At 38.4% G+C, this 17,007-nt stretch overlaps 1 protein-coding gene across 1 annotated transcript in view; it reads left to right on the top strand.

Annotated features, from left to right (window-relative positions):
* The window catches only part of LOC140245498 (1-phosphatidylinositol 3-phosphate 5-kinase-like), a 34,794-nt gene extending 20,726 nt beyond the window's left edge, over positions 1-14,068 (top strand). The window contains exons 14-22 of the mRNA XM_072325066.1: positions 402-622; positions 1,071-1,205; positions 1,696-1,752; positions 2,422-2,601; positions 3,320-3,423; positions 9,711-9,936; positions 11,979-12,140; positions 12,962-13,021; positions 13,417-14,068. Coding sequence (XP_072181167.1) covers positions 402-622; positions 1,071-1,205; positions 1,696-1,752; positions 2,422-2,601; positions 3,320-3,423; positions 9,711-9,936; positions 11,979-12,140; positions 12,962-13,021; positions 13,417-13,556 — 1,285 coding nt within the window. The 3' untranslated portion in view covers positions 13,557-14,068. The remainder of the gene's footprint in view (positions 1-401; positions 623-1,070; positions 1,206-1,695; positions 1,753-2,421; positions 2,602-3,319; positions 3,424-9,710; positions 9,937-11,978; positions 12,141-12,961; positions 13,022-13,416) is intronic.
* Positions 14,069-17,007: the final 2,939 nt, after the last annotated feature.

Genomic DNA, 17,007 nt, shown 5'->3' with positions numbered 1-17,007 from the left:
CTGCCGATAAGATGTTTCTTCCATTAGCTCTACATACCTAAGATAGAATGGCTTGCCATGGATGTTCCAAGTGGTATTGCTAATGTCAATTCCGTGATGTGCAATTAAATTTCGAGTAATTAAAATGACTCCCATGTATCTTTATTTGAACATTCAATTATCCTAACCATCCACAGGAAAGCTGAGAATGGTAGATTGTACACATTAGTGAACATTGTCTGTACACTATATGCAGACCTGAAGTAGTTATTGGCTGTAATGGTGTAAAAACTGCACTCTGAATTTTGACCCATTTTAGCACAAAAAAGTGCTGTTAATACACTGTTACTAGCAGCAGTCTATGATAACATACATCACACAAGTTATTATGACTAATTGTTGTACTTGCTTCTCACCCAAAGTTCTGAGCAGTACAAGACCAAGATATATGAGCAGCAGCAGGCACCAGGTCAGTTGACTCCTGGAAACATGTCCCTAGGGTCAGGCCAAGGAGGGAGCAGCAATGCAGCCTCTGGTCAGAACAGTCCTGCCACTCGCCGCAAGATGGGCGGGGACAGCAAGGGAGGGGCAGCAGCTGGACCAGAGACTAAGGACTTGTCCCGCAAGATTGGCCAATTAAAACGTACATCAATTTTCTTTTTTATTTTCTTTGATACCTGAACCAAACATAAATATTCAAAACTGCTAATCAAAGAATGTCAACTATGAACACCTTTTGACACACATTCAGTGAAAGTGCTCTATCTGTGGTCAGTTTGGTTTGTCCAGTTTCTTGAAGTTGCTTATACCTGTACGGTCATGAATGTGAGAGTTGAATTTCACAAAACCATTCTCGTGTGAAAGCAAAGTGTATTATTTGATGCTACTCTATGAAATCATCTGCTAAATATTGTGTATAATATGTCAATTTCTCTCTGTTTTTGTTAAACTCCGTTCTTTCAGTGACAAAAAATAGGTTCCACCATAAAGATTAACCATGCAATTCTTCCTTTATGTTCCGTAGCACAGGTGAAGATGTTCTGGTTTGAATGCTATATACATATACTGATGGTGCTGTTATTGTTTACCAGGTAAAATCAGCCAAGGTGTGTTAATGTTCCAGAGGACCAAATCAGCCAGTGGTGGGCTCATTGGCCCCTCCTCGAGCAGGGATGATTGGGGTGTGATGCTACCAGCATCAGAAGCCCTGGAAGAGGATGGTCAAGGTACGTATACTTTGTGGACAATATACATTGGAACTTGATACAGAGATGCAAATTGTTACCTTTTAAAGGTATGCTCATAGCCCAAAGAATTTCTGGGTTTTGTTTTGTTTTATTTTTGCCATTTTTTTTCTTTTGTGTACATTATATCACCTTGCCAGGTCTTTGGATCTGTCTTGATTTTTATGTATTTTCTATTTCAACAAAAAAAGAAGACATGGAAATTTACACATACTAGTTGTACCAATTTTAGGAGGCCTGTACTTCATGATGTGTAAAGCCTAATCACCTTCATTTTTCAAAGTTTAAGTGGCATATTATAGATTATAAGCATTATTAGTATTATTAAAGTTGTCATTATTAGCCCTAGTAAAAGCACTGATTAGTTTCATGATGGTACCAATTATTATACTTTTGATCGTCATTATGATGGCAATTATTACTATCACTATTGTTACTATTAATATCATCCCTTTTCTCACCTTCTACACAGACAAACTCAGCACAGATGACAAACTTGATGATCAAATCACTCCACACATTGAACTGCGTAAGTAGGCCTATATGTATCCCACTGCTGTGGAACAGCTTTGTACCGGCACACTACTGCATTTTCCTATAAGATTTCATACTTGTGTTACTGGAGTAGTTACCAAATTTGAATTTCATTCATAAATGAACATTATGTTGTGATGATGTACACAGTTGCACAAATCATCATACCATCTTAATGTTGTAATTGTGTGGTACCATGGCAATAAATATAATAATGATAGCTAGTCTTTATATAGTGCAGTTCAGACTTGTGAAGAACATCAATGCGCTTTACAGACTGTTATTACCCCAATCACTGGATACTATTTTTACAACCAGCACTGATTGTGCTCTTTCTCCACTGCCTGGGCAGCATACAAATGTGCATATTGCTGATCAACTATTCTCATCCTACATGATACCCATTTATACTCCTGGGTGGAGATCAGTATCATGGATAAAGTGCCTTGCTGAAAGGCAAACCTGACAAGCTTTGTTTGGCTCAAACCCACAAACCTATGTTATGTTCATGTGTTTCAAATGTGAACACTCTTGTCTGCTTCGCCACTCCACCTCCACATCTTTCCACTGAAACCATCACAAGTTATTGTCTTTTTTTGCAACTGGTAACTTTGCTTTTCTCTCATCGCTTCTTGCTTTGAAATCCTATTTGTGTTCTTGGCAGAGTTCTCAGACCAGACCAACACGCAGTTCTTTTGTGGAGTGTACTTTGCTGCCCAATTCCAGGAACTGCGCAAACTCATCTTTCCCATTGGGGAAGATGTCTACATCAGGTCACTGTCACGATGCATGCAGTGGGTTGCAAGAGGTGGCAAGTCTGGATTAAAGTTCATGAAGACATTAGGTGAGCCAAACTTTTTTTCTCATTTGTGTCTAGTATTTATGCCAATTGGTGGTACTATGGAACCCAAATCAAGAGTTGTGTGCACATTTCAACAAACTGGCTATGATAGATGCATATCTGTAGTTATTGTGGGGTGTCACACTATTCAGGGGTACTGAGAGGTATTAATTGGAATATTTTGCTTCGTCAGTGATAGCATGTACCACTGATTATTCAGATAGATGATAAAAAGTCACTTTTTCCACTTGGAGAGTAAAGACGTTCAGCTTTTCCTATCATTTTGTGGCATGCAAGTATCAGGGGCTGTCTTCTATCTCTTCCTTTGAAACAAATTTATTTCGTCAGTGTTTGATATGCCATCTTGTTTTGTTGTTGTATGTGTGTGTGTAAATGTGTGTATTTGTGTATGTGAATGGATGTCTGTGTATCTCACGTGGCAAAGTAACATTTGGTAGAATCTTGACTTTGATATTTTGCATGGTGTCAATGTCTTGTTCTAGAACGCACTCGGCACTTAAGGATACACATGTCAGCAAATTCCTTGGCAAGCTAAGAGCTAATGCCACAAGAATCTGGAAAATACATGTACATGAGGTTTGACAAGCTGAACAGTTTGGAGAATATATCATGATAAATTTCCGTTTAATTTCATATCATGCTGATGTATACATATATATATATATATATTTTTTTTTTTTTTTTTTTTTTTTTGTTACAGATGACCGACTGATTCTGAAACAGATGTCCAGATCAGAAGCCCACTCCTTCCTCAAGTTTGCACCAAACTACTTCCAGTACATCCAGCGAGCTCACAACAATAAGGTAACTTATAGGTTGGGAATCAACCTCACACATTATCAGAGGATAACAGTTGTCCAATTTCTTAACTTGTACCAATTAACAAAAGCAGAATGAAATCACATATCCATCAAAAGTCAATTGTGCTCTGAGGTGAGTGAATAAAATTCTGGATTTCTTTTTTTTTTTTTTTCACACATAAAATCTCCATGGCTATTGATTGCAGTCGCTTTCACACAATATGATAGCCTTGCAGTAGAGTTGTATTATTCCATGAGAACATGCTAGTAAATTTGTGCTAGCTTGAGACTGACACCATCTGAAAAAACAAGGAGTTAGATCCACACTTTCTAGTAGTATCAGTGTGTTAAAACCTTTTTTTGATGTTGGGCTAATAGTCCGGTCCTTATGTTTGAATTTTAACTTTCATTGGATTTTTGTGGAGAGTATGAAAACTATACAGTTTTGGAAACGTTACAGTATAAGCAATCAGACAAACAATGTTTCCATTTGCCCTGAGACATTTATGGCCGCCATCTTGGATTTTTCACAATGGCCGCTATAAATAATGTTTTGTTAATATATTTCAACTTCTAAGTGACATAGAGCTTTAATTTGACAGCTAAACTACCATTTTCAAGGCCAAAGAATCAAATGCTCCTAGTTACAAGTGTGTTGAGACATTTTGTATTGCAGTTCTTGCGAACACTTACTAATTTTGTAATAGATATGTGATATAGATTTACAGAGATTTTATTTATGACTAATGAACTGTCAACCTATATAGGCCATCATGCTTCATCTACAGGGGAAGGAGTTTTTTATTTGTTTGTTTATTTCTTTATTATTTATTTTATTTATTTCTTTATTAGAACCAACACTTGCTGTCGGGCGAAAGCTCGGTGGTCTAGTGGAGATGACGCCTGTCCGGTGATCAGGAGGTCGTAGGTTCGAATCCTGCTCGAGTATGTACGCCCATGATTTTTTTATCATGGCTACTACTAAAACACTGATCAATTCAGTGCTTATTTATGTCGATGTAGGGCAATTTGTCAATCAGTTGCAATAAAAACATCTCGACGGAAGAATTTCATGAATTTGAATAACAAAGCAGTACCCGCTGCATGATATAAGGATTAGAACCAACACTTGCTGTCGGGCGAAAGCTCGGTGGTCTAGTGGAGATGACGCCTGTCCGGTGATCAGGAGGTCGTAGGTTCGAATCCTGCTCGAGTATGTACGCCCATGATTTTTTTATCATGGCTACTACTAAAACACTGATCAATTCAGTGCTTATTTACGTCGATGTAGGGCAATTTGTCAATCAGTTGCAATAAAAACATCTCGACGGAAGAATTTCATGAATTTGAATAACAAAGCAGTACCCGCTGCATGATATAAGGATTAGAACCAACACTTGCTGTCGGGCGAAAGCTCGGTGGTCTAGTGGAGATGACGCCTGTCCGGTGATCAGGAGGTCGTAGGTTCGAATCCTGCTCGAGTATGTACGCCCATGATTTTTTTTATCATGGCTACTACTAAAACACTGATCAATTCAGTGCTTATTTACGTCGATGTAGGGCAATTTGTCAATCAGTTGCAATAAAAACATCTCGACGGAAGAATTTCATGAATTTGAATAACAAAGCAGTACCCGCTGCATGATATAAGGATTAGAACCAACACTTGCTGTCGGGCGAAAGCTCGGTGGTCTAGTGGAGATGACGCCTGTCCGGTGATCAGGAGGTCGTAGGTTCGAATCCTGCTCGAGTATGTACGCCCATGATTTTTTTATCATGGCTACTACTAAAACACTGATCAATTCAGTGCTTATTTACGTCGATGTAGGGCAATTTGTCAATCAGTTGCAATAAAAAAAACATCTCGACGGAAGAATTTCATGAATTTGAATAACAAAGCAGTACCCGCTGCATGATATAAGGATTAGAACCAACACTTGCTGTCGGGCGAAAGCTCGGTGGTCTAGTGGAGATGACGCCTGTCCGGTGATCAGGAGGTCGTAGGTTCGAATCCTGCTCGAGTATGTACGCCCATGATTTTTTTTTATCATGGCTACTACTAAAACACTGATCAATTCAGTGCTTATTTACGTCGATGTAGGGCAATTTGTCAATCAGTTGCAATAAAAACATCTCGACGGAAGAATTTCATGAATTTGAATAACAAAGCAGTACCCGCTGCATGATATAAGGATTAGAACCAACACTTGCTGTCGGGCGAAAGCTCGGTGGTCTAGTGGAGATGATGCCTGTCCGGTGATCAGGAGGTCGTAGGTTCGAATCCTGCTCGAGTATGTACGCCCATGATTTTTTTATCATGGCTACTACTAAAACACTGATCAATTCAGTGCTTATTTACGTCGATGTAGGGCAATTTGTCAATCAGTTGCAATTGTTTATTTCTTTTTTCACACGTGTGCATATGGTGGGAGGTAGGGGCTGCAAGACCAGGGCTGTGGGGGAAATCACTTGGTTTTGTTCTCTATAAAACCAGGAGGAGTTCGCAGTTTTTGAAGTTCCTTGTCTTATGTGAATACCATGAGGTGATGTAGGCAACACTGAGCTGAGTTTCTGGTGATGTGAGAACAACTTGTGATGTAAGTGTCATGTAGCGATTTTTCTTCCATGTGTCTGACAGACCCACGGGTTGTGGTGTGATAAGAGTGATACTGTAAGGGAGTTCACGGTTGTGATTTGCACATGTGCAAAACAAAGGTCAAGTGAGAATGTCTGTGTATTTGCCACTGACTTTAAAATGTGAAGAATTCTCGAGGAACTATGAGAATCTGAATCATGTCAGTACAATGTTTGTGTTTCGGACTAAATTAGAATGTACAGGTGTAAGTCATTCATCAACACTGTTTAGCAAAATCTCTCCATGCCTTTTATCAACATTGATTTAATAGAAGATGCCATGCTTCAACAAGGAATTCTTGATCACAACACATGTCCATGTTATTTCAAAGTCTGTGGTGTAGGGGTCAAATGAGACATGTGCTAATATGAACTCCCTTATTAACCCGTTCCTTCCGCAATTCTCTGAGTGCCTTTAATGCCCCCAAACGAGATTCTTTTTGCCCGTAATGCCCCAAACAAGATTCTTTTTGCCCGTAGACAGAGAGGCAGACAGGTTGATAATCCACCTGTGTGAATGCAGTCAAGCGGTACATTGTACATGTATGCCCCTTTCCATGGTCAACTACATGTGCCGGTGAACAATGGAAATATCGATCGGGTGCGAGGTATGAATAGAGCGTGCGCTGATGAGCTCACAGAATCTTTTGTTCTACACGAGTACCTGAATGGGGTGACTGGGGTCAGCGAACCCAGATATCTAACTGGCGCTGGGATATATAAAAGCTGATGTCGAGATCTCTGGGTCTGCTACAACAAGGCAAATCCTTAAATGTACACATTAGAAGCGCATGCTCTTCGTGTCCACACCTATTCATATGTTGCTCTATGTGAAATATAACTGAAATATCCCCCTCTAATTCCCAGCTCAGTGTAGACCCTTTCATATTGCAGGACAGTTTTTATAACCCTTTTATTCCTGGCTACCTTGTACACCCTTTCATTTGGTAGGACAGTTTCTATAAAACTTTTATTCCCAGGTCAATGTAGACCCTTTCATATGGCAGGACAGTTTCTATAACCCTTTTATTCCCAGCTCAGTGTAGACCCTTTCATTTTGCAGGACAGTTTCTATAACCCTTTTATTCCCAGCTACTTTGTACACCCTTTCATTTGGCAGGACAGTTTCTATAACCCTTTTATTCTCAGCTTAGTGTAGACCCTTTCATATTGTAGGACAATTTCTATAACCCTTTTATTCCTAGCTACTTTGTTCATCCTTTATTTGGCAGGACAGTTTCTATAACCCTTTTATTCCCAGCTACTTTGTACACCCTTTCATTTTGCAGGACAGTTTCTATAACCCTTTTATTCCCAGCTACTTTGTACACCCTTTCATTTTGCAGGACAGTTTCTATAACCCTTTTATTACCAGCTACTTTGTACACCCTTTCATGTGGCAGGACAGTTTCTATAACCCTTTTATTCCCAGCTCAGTGTAGAACCTTTTCATATTGCAGGACAGTTTCTATAACCCTTTTATTCCCAGCTACTTTGTACACCCTTTCATTTGGCAGGACAGTTTCTATAACCCTTTTATTCTCAGCTTAGTGTAGACCCTTTCATATTGTAGGACAATTTCTATAACCCTTTTATTCCTAGCTACTTTGTTCATCCTTTATTTGGCAGGACAGTTTCTATAACCCTTTTATTCCCTGCTACTTTGTACACCCTTTCATTTTGCAGGAAAGTTCCTATAACCCTTTTATTCCCAGCTACTTTGTACACCCTTTCATTTGGCAGGACAGTTCCTATAACCCTTTTATTCCTAGCTTCTTTGTACACCCTTTCAGTTGGCAGGACAGTTTCTATAACCTTTTTATTCTCAGCTCAGTGTAAACCCTTTCATTTTGCAGAACAATTTCTGTAACACTTTTATTCCCAGCTGAGTGTAAAACCCCTTTCATTTTGCAGGACAATTTCTATAATCCTGTTATTCTCAGCTCAGTGTAGACCCTTTCATTTGCCAATACATTTTCTACAATCCTCTGCAACAGAAGTGTATGAGGGGGTCACTGTAAAAGTGGAAATTTTCATGGTGTTGAAAGTTTTGCGCATTTTGCACAGCCAGAAACTGGCGCGAAAATAAAAGCATGCTGATATTTTTGCTTGCCATATGTTCCTGTGCATGATGTCTTGATTCCGCGGAATTAAAAACACGCGAAACTCTTCTTACCCGGCCAAGCACAAAAAATTAGTTGCATGAAAATATCCACTTTTGCAGTATATAGGAATCGATCAGCATGTTATTGGTCGGGCTGTCGGGCGGTCTGTTGCAAATCTTGCATTGCGAACTCCTTCTACAGTTTTGATACAATTTTGATGAAACTTTGGGTACATGATGACAGTGAGGTGTAGATGTACAAGACATGTTTTTTATGTTTGTCGGAGAAAGCGTTGCCATGGTAACCAAAAATTTCCCAAAACCTTTTGGAGTGACCTACTTCCACAGTATTTAAGCAATTTATTTCAAATTTGGTGTGTATAATGATCTATAGTTGTAGTTATGCAAGGCACAGTTTTTGTTTGTAGCCAACAGGGTGTTGCCATGGTAACAGCATATTTCCTTGAAATTCTTGTGGAGTGAACTATGTCCACAATTTTGAAGCAATTGAACTCAAATTTAGTATACATGATGACATTGAGGTGTAGATGTTCAGGACATGTTTTTTTATGTTTGTCGGAGAAAGCGTTAACATGGTAACCATAATTTTCCCAAAACCTTGTTGAGTGCACTATTTCCCCAGTATTTAAGCAATTTATTTCTAATTTGGTATACATAATGATCTGTAGGTGTAGTTATGCAAGACATATTTTGCATTTGTACCCGCCAAGGCATTGCCATGGTAATGGTATATTTTCTTGAAAATCTTGTGGAGTGAATGTCTTCCACAATTTTGAAGCAGTTGAACTCAAATTTGGTGCAATGGTGGTTTTGCTGCCAAAATCAAGTTTTTAGGTTATTTAGAAGCTGATATATTGAAGAAAACCTGTTTTATTGCAGCCATCTTGGAAAAATCAAAGATGGCTGCCATATAGGTATCAAGGCAAATGGAAACATTGTTTTCTTGCTTTCTTATACAATAAGCTTTCCAAAAGTGTATCATTTTGATACTCTCCAAAAAATCTGGCAAAATTACATAAGGAACCTGACTATAAGCCTGTTGCAGAATATATGTATGTGGAATATTACTAATTAAATTGATAATTGAAATTTTCTCATTAAACCGATGGTGCATGTCAAGACCAATGAATGAGTACATGTTACATGCCTTTACCAGTTCATTACATTTGAATTGTTCTCACACATTTTCAGAGTACTTGAATAGATTGATTGTAATTGACAGACACAATTAAGATTGTTCTTAACTGCCTAATTTAACAACTATATTGTTCCAATTTCAGGTACAAAAGACCGTCAACACCACAGAGGAAATAATGTGATGTGTGAAGAAACCTTAAGGCAATATTTGGTTTTTTTTTTTCTGTTTATTGATGATCAGCAGTCACAAGAATAATTTTTTGCTGCTGTGAATGTTTTGATTTCAAGCTGGCATATATGTGAAGCCAAAGTAGAACTGTGGTCTCAAAATATTTATTTCAAGAGAAACTCCCAAAGAGCAACTCTCCTTTAATCACTTAATTTTGTTTCCTCAGAAACCAACTGCCCTTGCTAAGATCATTGGGTTCTACAAGGTGGGCTTCCATAACCCGGTCACCAACACAGCCCAGAAGTTGGACCTCCTGGTTCAGGAGAACCTGTTCTACAAGCGAAACATTGCCCAGGTCTTCGATCTCAAGGGCTCCATGCGCAACCGTCATGTGAAGACCATGGGAGCCCAGACCCAGGACTTGGTTCTCATGGATGAGAATCTACTCAAACGTTAGTCTCTTTAAATAATCACGATCAAAATTGGAATCATTATTGTGATGATCAAGATTACAATCATGTATTTAAAATAACCTTGCATTGTTCAACAAGATTCTGCTGAAATAAGTATCACTAAATCCATAGTAAATGTCATCTAACTAGTCAATTCATATAAACTCCATTAAAATCCTATTCAGTCCAATTCACTGTTTGTATGTGGTACACCACGGTGATTGTGTCTCAAATGAGTGTGAACCTACAAAGGATCTATAATCAAAGTATGCCCTTGAAACTCAGTTATTCATTCTGTTGTAATCTGTAATTATACCCATTTTCTTTTAATAAGATTTACTCAAGTCTTTCTGAGATGTCAAACTTCATTGTGATTTGTGCTATACAAGATGATATGCATTATTCCTCATGAAATAAGTACATGTAGGTCCTTCTCAGGACCACCCTTATCCAAAAGAGATTCTGCACAGAGCACCACAGAGCAAAGGAGCAAGAGCCTCTAACCATGCAGAGCTCCAGAAAGCATATGTGTAGTCATTATAGATGTGAGAATCATGTCAACTCATATCCCCACTTTCTATGTAAAATGATTACGCTACTCCTTTTCACCTTCTTTTAAAATCAATCTGTATGTCATAAACAATGCTGCATCTTGCTATAAGATATGTGTCTAGATAGTTGAAAATATCTAGCTTGAATTGAAGGCCTTTACCTGTCAATCTGGCTAGCCATGAGAAAAGATGGGTGTGATGTATGCAGTGATATCCATATGGTAAAGTTAGGTTACAATGACAAGTCACAACATTCAGTTTGTTCATTTTTGTCGAGCCCACCGGAGGTGAGGGGAGACTATGGGATTGCCTGCGGCGTCTGTCCTTACGTCGTCCGTCCGTTGTCTGTCCGTAACGCTACAAAAACTTCAATAACTCTTTACTCTGGGCTTCAATTGCAATCAAACTTTGAGGGAAGAGGGGTCATACAAAGTTTCACATTTTACCATATATGAAGGTCATCTCAAGGTCAAAGCTCACAGGCAGGGGTCAATGAACTTTAGGGCCCAATGCTAAGTTTTTATGGCGCGTTTCTATTATGGGTCTTAACTTTTGATCCATAGGTCCGTTTGTGACTAAACTTGGATGGTAAATGTCCCTTGGGGAGTGGATGATCACCACAAGGTCAAAGGTCACAAGCAGGGGTCAACAAACTTTTAGAGCCCAATGTTAAGTTTTTATGGCGCATTTCTATTATGGGGCATAACTTTTGATCCATAGGTACGTTTGTGACCAAACTTGGATGGTAGATGTCCCTTGGGGAGTGGATGGTCACCACAAGGTCAAAGGTCACAGGCAGGGGTCAACGAACATTAAGGGCCCAATGTTAAGTTTTTATGGCACGTTTCTTTTTTGCCACAAATTTTTACCTTTTTATATCTCTTTATCTGTTATATCTCTTTTTTATCTGTTATATCCCATTCGCATACAATTTCTTGTACGCAAATGGGCGAGACACATTATGGCACTTGCCTTGTTGTATAGATCTTATGTCACAAATGCAAGACTGGCCACAAAATGTGAGATGTAACGCAATCAAAAAGCTTTGTTTTTGTGGGTAGAATGTGTGTGCTATGTTGTGTCGTCATACCCTCACTCTGTAGCATGTACAGTGTATGTGTAGAAGTTTTTGCCATGTGAAGCTCCATTCAAGGCAGGAAGCAGTAGATTTGACATAATATTATGCATTGATTAACTCACAGCTTAGGGTGATAAAAAGATGATACAAACCATCGCAAATTCACACACAAATTTTTACACACTTTACTGCCATATATGCACCAACCCCCCCCCCCCCCCCCACACACACACACACACAAATGAGACCAGCGACAATTGGTTCAATGTTTTTCGCGAGGAGCAGCCTTGGATGGTTCAGCTACTCAATTGATCAAGGGGCTATATTAACAGTTATTACCTCATCAAGTTATATTTCCTCCAACTATCTGTTCATGTTATTCGCTTGGAATCCTATCCCTCCTCTACCTTCAGACATTGTGGACTCGCCTCTCTACATCCGGATGCACAGCAAGACGGCCCTTGCCATGGCTATCAAAGCCGACACTGAATTCCTCTCCTCTCATCTAGTCATGGACTACTCCCTGCTCGTTGGTCTTGACAAAAACACCAAGGAGCTCGTCGTGGGGATCATTGGTGAGTTTGAGAATGAAGTCCACACCAAAGTCAGCTAAATTTGATTAGTATGGCCTCTGGAAATAAGTGTCCACAGCATCCCTCATGACTGACCCTTAGTGGATTAATGTATATACAATGAGACACAGTGCATTGAAAATGAAATGAAGATCTCTTGGTCCTTGTCATGGTGGTTTTTAAGAACATTTTCAGAATGCATGGACTTCATACAGAATTCAGTTTCAGACTTTTGCAAAATCAAGTCTAACAGAGAGATTTGTGAGTGTTAATTTTCTCCATATCTAAATGAATTTTGTTGCATGTCTATCCAGCCTGTGCCATAAGTCACATCTTTCTCTGAGCTCAGTAAAGTTGTCATGAATGGAGTGGTTGAGAGAACAGGTACCAGAATTTATCAAGCATATCTTGTTGTGTGAGTAACCAATAGTCCACATTAGTTTTTTTTTTTTTTTATTATTATTGTTTAGATGATACCCTGTATCAAATTTCATAGAAAGTACGGTAAAACACAATATTTTTGTGCCACGAAATTTTCGCTAGTTGCCTCTAACATTCAAAGTGTAGACAAGAACTTTCACGCGCACTTTAATTTCACGAAACTTGGCTGTCGCGAAATTTGCGAAATTAAAATGCACGCGGACATTCCTCGTTTTACAGTACGTTGTAAATATTAGAAATGATGCTAGTCTGGATCATAAAGGCATTCTAAACCAGACAACCAAAGATACATCGGTATGATAAATGTAGAGTCCAATGCAGTTCCTGTCTCAATCATTTCAATTCAATATAAAATGCATCTGTTCCTGCTTTTTTTTTTTCAGATTTTATCAGGACTTTCACATGGGACAAGAAGCTGGAGACCTTTGTCAAATCAACCTCAGGTAATTATGGAGGAATGACTTCCCCAAGATCACTGACATCTTATACATCTTATACATACCAAGTAGAATGCTTACAAAGAACAATAAACTGCACATAGTAGTGTGTTGGTTGTGTGAGATTATTCCCTACTGGAATAACTCATGATATGCTGTAAAACATGTTGTGTATATGAACTAGTAGCAAAACTTAGCAAAACAGAGGATAACAACATGATATGAAAGGGTTATATAGTCACCTATATATTTACTATTCCAATGCCTACATGAACCTGGTAGATGTGCATATAGTCTATTGAGATCTCAGAATCTTGTTTGGAATGGCTTTAGAACTTGTAGGTAGTAGTGTCAATTTCATGTCAAATACCATGTCCGTGTTTCCACTCTCTCCCTCCCAGGCAAAATGCCGACAGTTGTTTCTCCAGAGCTTTATCGCAGCCGCTTTCTGGAGGCCATGGATAAATACTTCCTTCTAGTCCCTGACCGCTGGACTGGTCTTGGACGAGATGCCTATAATGAGGACTGGACTGCCAATTAGATGCAGGTCTAGGTCTTGCTTCCATGCAAAAGCTGCACCCGTGTCTCAGTTCCATTATCCAGTTCAAGGCTGGTGTACGTCTCCCTCAAGAGTTGTGTGTATTGCTGGCTCAGTCAGTAGTTTGTCTGCTATACTGTCTGCTGGTCTTGCCTACAAGGCCCTAGGAAACCAGCTGAGGTTTGCTGTATGTCATCATGCAGTCCCCTTTGTCAAGAGACAGAAACAGTTCATGTCTCAGATAGGGTATAAGAGGTTCCAGATGAGAGGTATATTGTAGTCACAATGCTTGCACATAACAGATCCCATGTCAACTCACCTCACAAGGGGCAAAAGTGTAACCAAGTGAAAGGGTCCACCTAGGGTCAAAGGTCATATTTAGGTCATTGACTTGTATACACTCTACTGGCCACACTTTTTGACCTTATTGCTTTCATATGCAGGTCCATCATGGTATACTCTTAACTCCCATCGTTTGATGACCCATGACATACACACACATTGCATGGCAACCAATATTTCTAGTTGTTAAAGGGAAGATAAACCCCAAGAACAATGTGGATTGAGTGAAAGCAGCAACATTAGTAGAACACATCAGTGAAAGTTTGAAGAAAATCGGACAATCGATGCAAAAGTTATGAATTTTTAAAGTTTTGGTGTTGGAACTGCTGGATGAGGAGACTACTAGAGGTTATGACGTATGAGTGGACTACAATATCAAGAAAATATAAAGAAAATACTACAAAAATCCATTTTTCATGAAAATTACAAATTCCATCAACTTGATATTGACATATGTTAAGGCTAGCAATTATTCCCCCTGCTTTCTGAAAGCGGTTGGTCCACTGCTCTTTCATAATTCTAGAAAAGTGAATTTTTGTTGAATATCCTTTATATTTTCTTTGTATTGTTGTCCACTCATACGTCATATCCTCTAGTAGTCTCCTCATCCAGCGGTTCCAACACCAAAACTTTAAAAAATCATAACTTTTGCATCGATTGTCCGATTTTTCTCAAACTTTCACTGATGTGTTCTACTAATGTTGCTGCTTTCACTCAATCCACATTGCTCTTTGGGTTTACCTTCCCTTTAAAGGATTAAAAAAGAATTGAATATCTGATGGCCACTTTCACCATGCTCAAATTTGCCACATAGAGAGTAGCATTAGGATAAATAGATAGAATTTTGATTTTTCATCACAGATGTCTTGGTTGCAACAACATAGTTCTAAGATAGAAAAGAGTACACCCAAGTGTGTTTTTTTTTCTCTATTTGAATATCATTTTACAGCCTGTCCAGCAAAGTTTTTTTTTTTTTTTTTTTTTTTTTCAGACTGAACCGTCACAAATGTTGTTAAACAGTATCTTAAATGCTACAGATTAGAGACATCAGCATTATACATTATCACACATGTAGTGTTTGACATGAAATAGCTTTACACCAATAGTGCATTGCATCATCAAGCATCCAAATCTCACTGTTCACAAAGTCCATAGACTTTGGCCTATAGAATGCGAGTAGGTATGAACAGGAAATTGTTGTCATTTTGAGTGGTTAGGTGAGCATTTTATGATTGTGCTTTGCAGATACCGCTGAAACATTCTTGGGTCAAAGTTCAGTGTGTGTGTGTGTCCTATCCATAGTTAGAAACAGTACTATCTACTCTGTCTCTGACAAAAGTAAAGAGCATTATATTTTCATGTCATTTCAATGTTTTTGTTTGTTTTTAACAAAACAGAGACTGTGCAAAATTGTATTTATACAGTGTGCCTTGTCAATTTTATCTACATTGGAGTAAACAAACAGATTTGTGAGTGAATACTTGTGTAAGGGTATGCAAATTGAAGGTAGCTTAACAAAGTGCTAATTTGGGTTTCACAGCTCTGTGGGATGTTAGGCCTGTTTTATTCAGTATATATAACTCCAACAAAAGAGGGCAGCAGTTATGCCACTCGGGAAAAGATAACCTTGGAAGTGAAGACAATAAGGAACTTGCCGTCGCTGGGTTCAGTGACGTGGCAGTCACTTTGGTAGGTACAGTGGCAGCTGTCTTGGGGTCAGTCTACTTTATAGGAGGGGTTACCAAGTGGTAGTTGGACAACTCAAGGGGAAGGTTGCACCATTAAAAAGGGGGTGATTCTCACCCATGCTTCTTAGGTCATCACAGTTGTATACAGTGGACTCCCGTTATAATGAAGTCCTCGGGGACAGGGAGTTTTCTTTCATTGTATCGAAATTTCATTATAACTGAACAAATTAACAAAAATATGTTTGACAAATAAAGTTGCGGCCTGAATTTTTACTTCGTTGTAATTTGAATTTCGTTATAAACGTGTTCGTTGTAATGGGAATGCACTGTATCACATTCCTTTTACTAATAGTCAAAGGCCTGTGTTAAGGAAAAAACACTTCAGCTCAAAGCGCATTCCTCACATACAATAAATGAAAAGGTACAATTTTTCTCTCCTATATATTGCACATAGGAATGGGGGGGGGGGGTGGGCAAAGAAGAAAAGAGGAATCTTGTTCCCAAATTGCTAAATTATTTGAATTATATCTCTGATTAGGTTGAATCTAAAATGTCCATTCCCTTACACCTACATGTAGTTCATCAGTCCTTTATGTTCAGGTTAATTTTGTCATTGTCAGTGATCCATGCTAGCCTGTTCTTTTTATATATATATATATAATAAGAAGTACAGCATTTGTGTTCTGAGATTACACAACAGTGTAGACATGAGCATGTCTTGTTATGTAAAATTTGTAAATTAGCATTAGTCAGGACACCTGAAATATTTGTTATTGCTGAAATAGCAATTAAACAAATTTTGAATTGAAGATATATCATCATAAAGTAATGTCTGTGTACAATATTTGTTGACATCACTTGAATCCTGCAATTTGTTTCTTGTACAGAAAGAAAAAAGACATTTTTTTTATTGTTGTCATTGTGTAACCTGGAGCTATGCTAATACTATTTCATGCATTTTGCCTCTTTGTGTAAAATCTCTTTTGTTTAGAAAAAAGAATTGATGGCGATCATAGAAAATTGACATGTAGCAATTTCACATCAAAGACTATTCATTGTTAACTGAGTATATCCTGGGTATATCTCACTACAAGTAGCACATCACTGAATCAATGAATGTATCTGTTAGTGTGCAGACAATTGTCCCTGTATTAAGGTTTGCTCTGTCCTTTGATAGCCATGGTTCTAGTGTGATATCTCATAAAGAAGGAAGCAGACATGTTGATGATAAAGTCAATAATTGTATGATATGAAGGTGGAGACAATGCACAAACTTTAGTGCACATATTATGATATGTTTTGAAGTGTTTACCAAAGAGTATGCTTAGAATTGGAGGTGAAACATATAGTTTAACTTGATGGTGTTTCCGGTATCTTGATGTAAGTGATGTAAGTGACGTAAGTGACCACTTAGTCATTGATTA

Source organism: Diadema setosum, chromosome 22, assembly GCF_964275005.1.
Source record: "Diadema setosum chromosome 22, eeDiaSeto1, whole genome shotgun sequence".
NCBI classification, from domain to species: domain Eukaryota; kingdom Metazoa; phylum Echinodermata; class Echinoidea; order Diadematoida; family Diadematidae; genus Diadema; species Diadema setosum.
The sequence above is the reverse complement of the archived record's forward strand: the minus strand, read 5'-3'. Positions and strand labels throughout refer to the sequence as shown.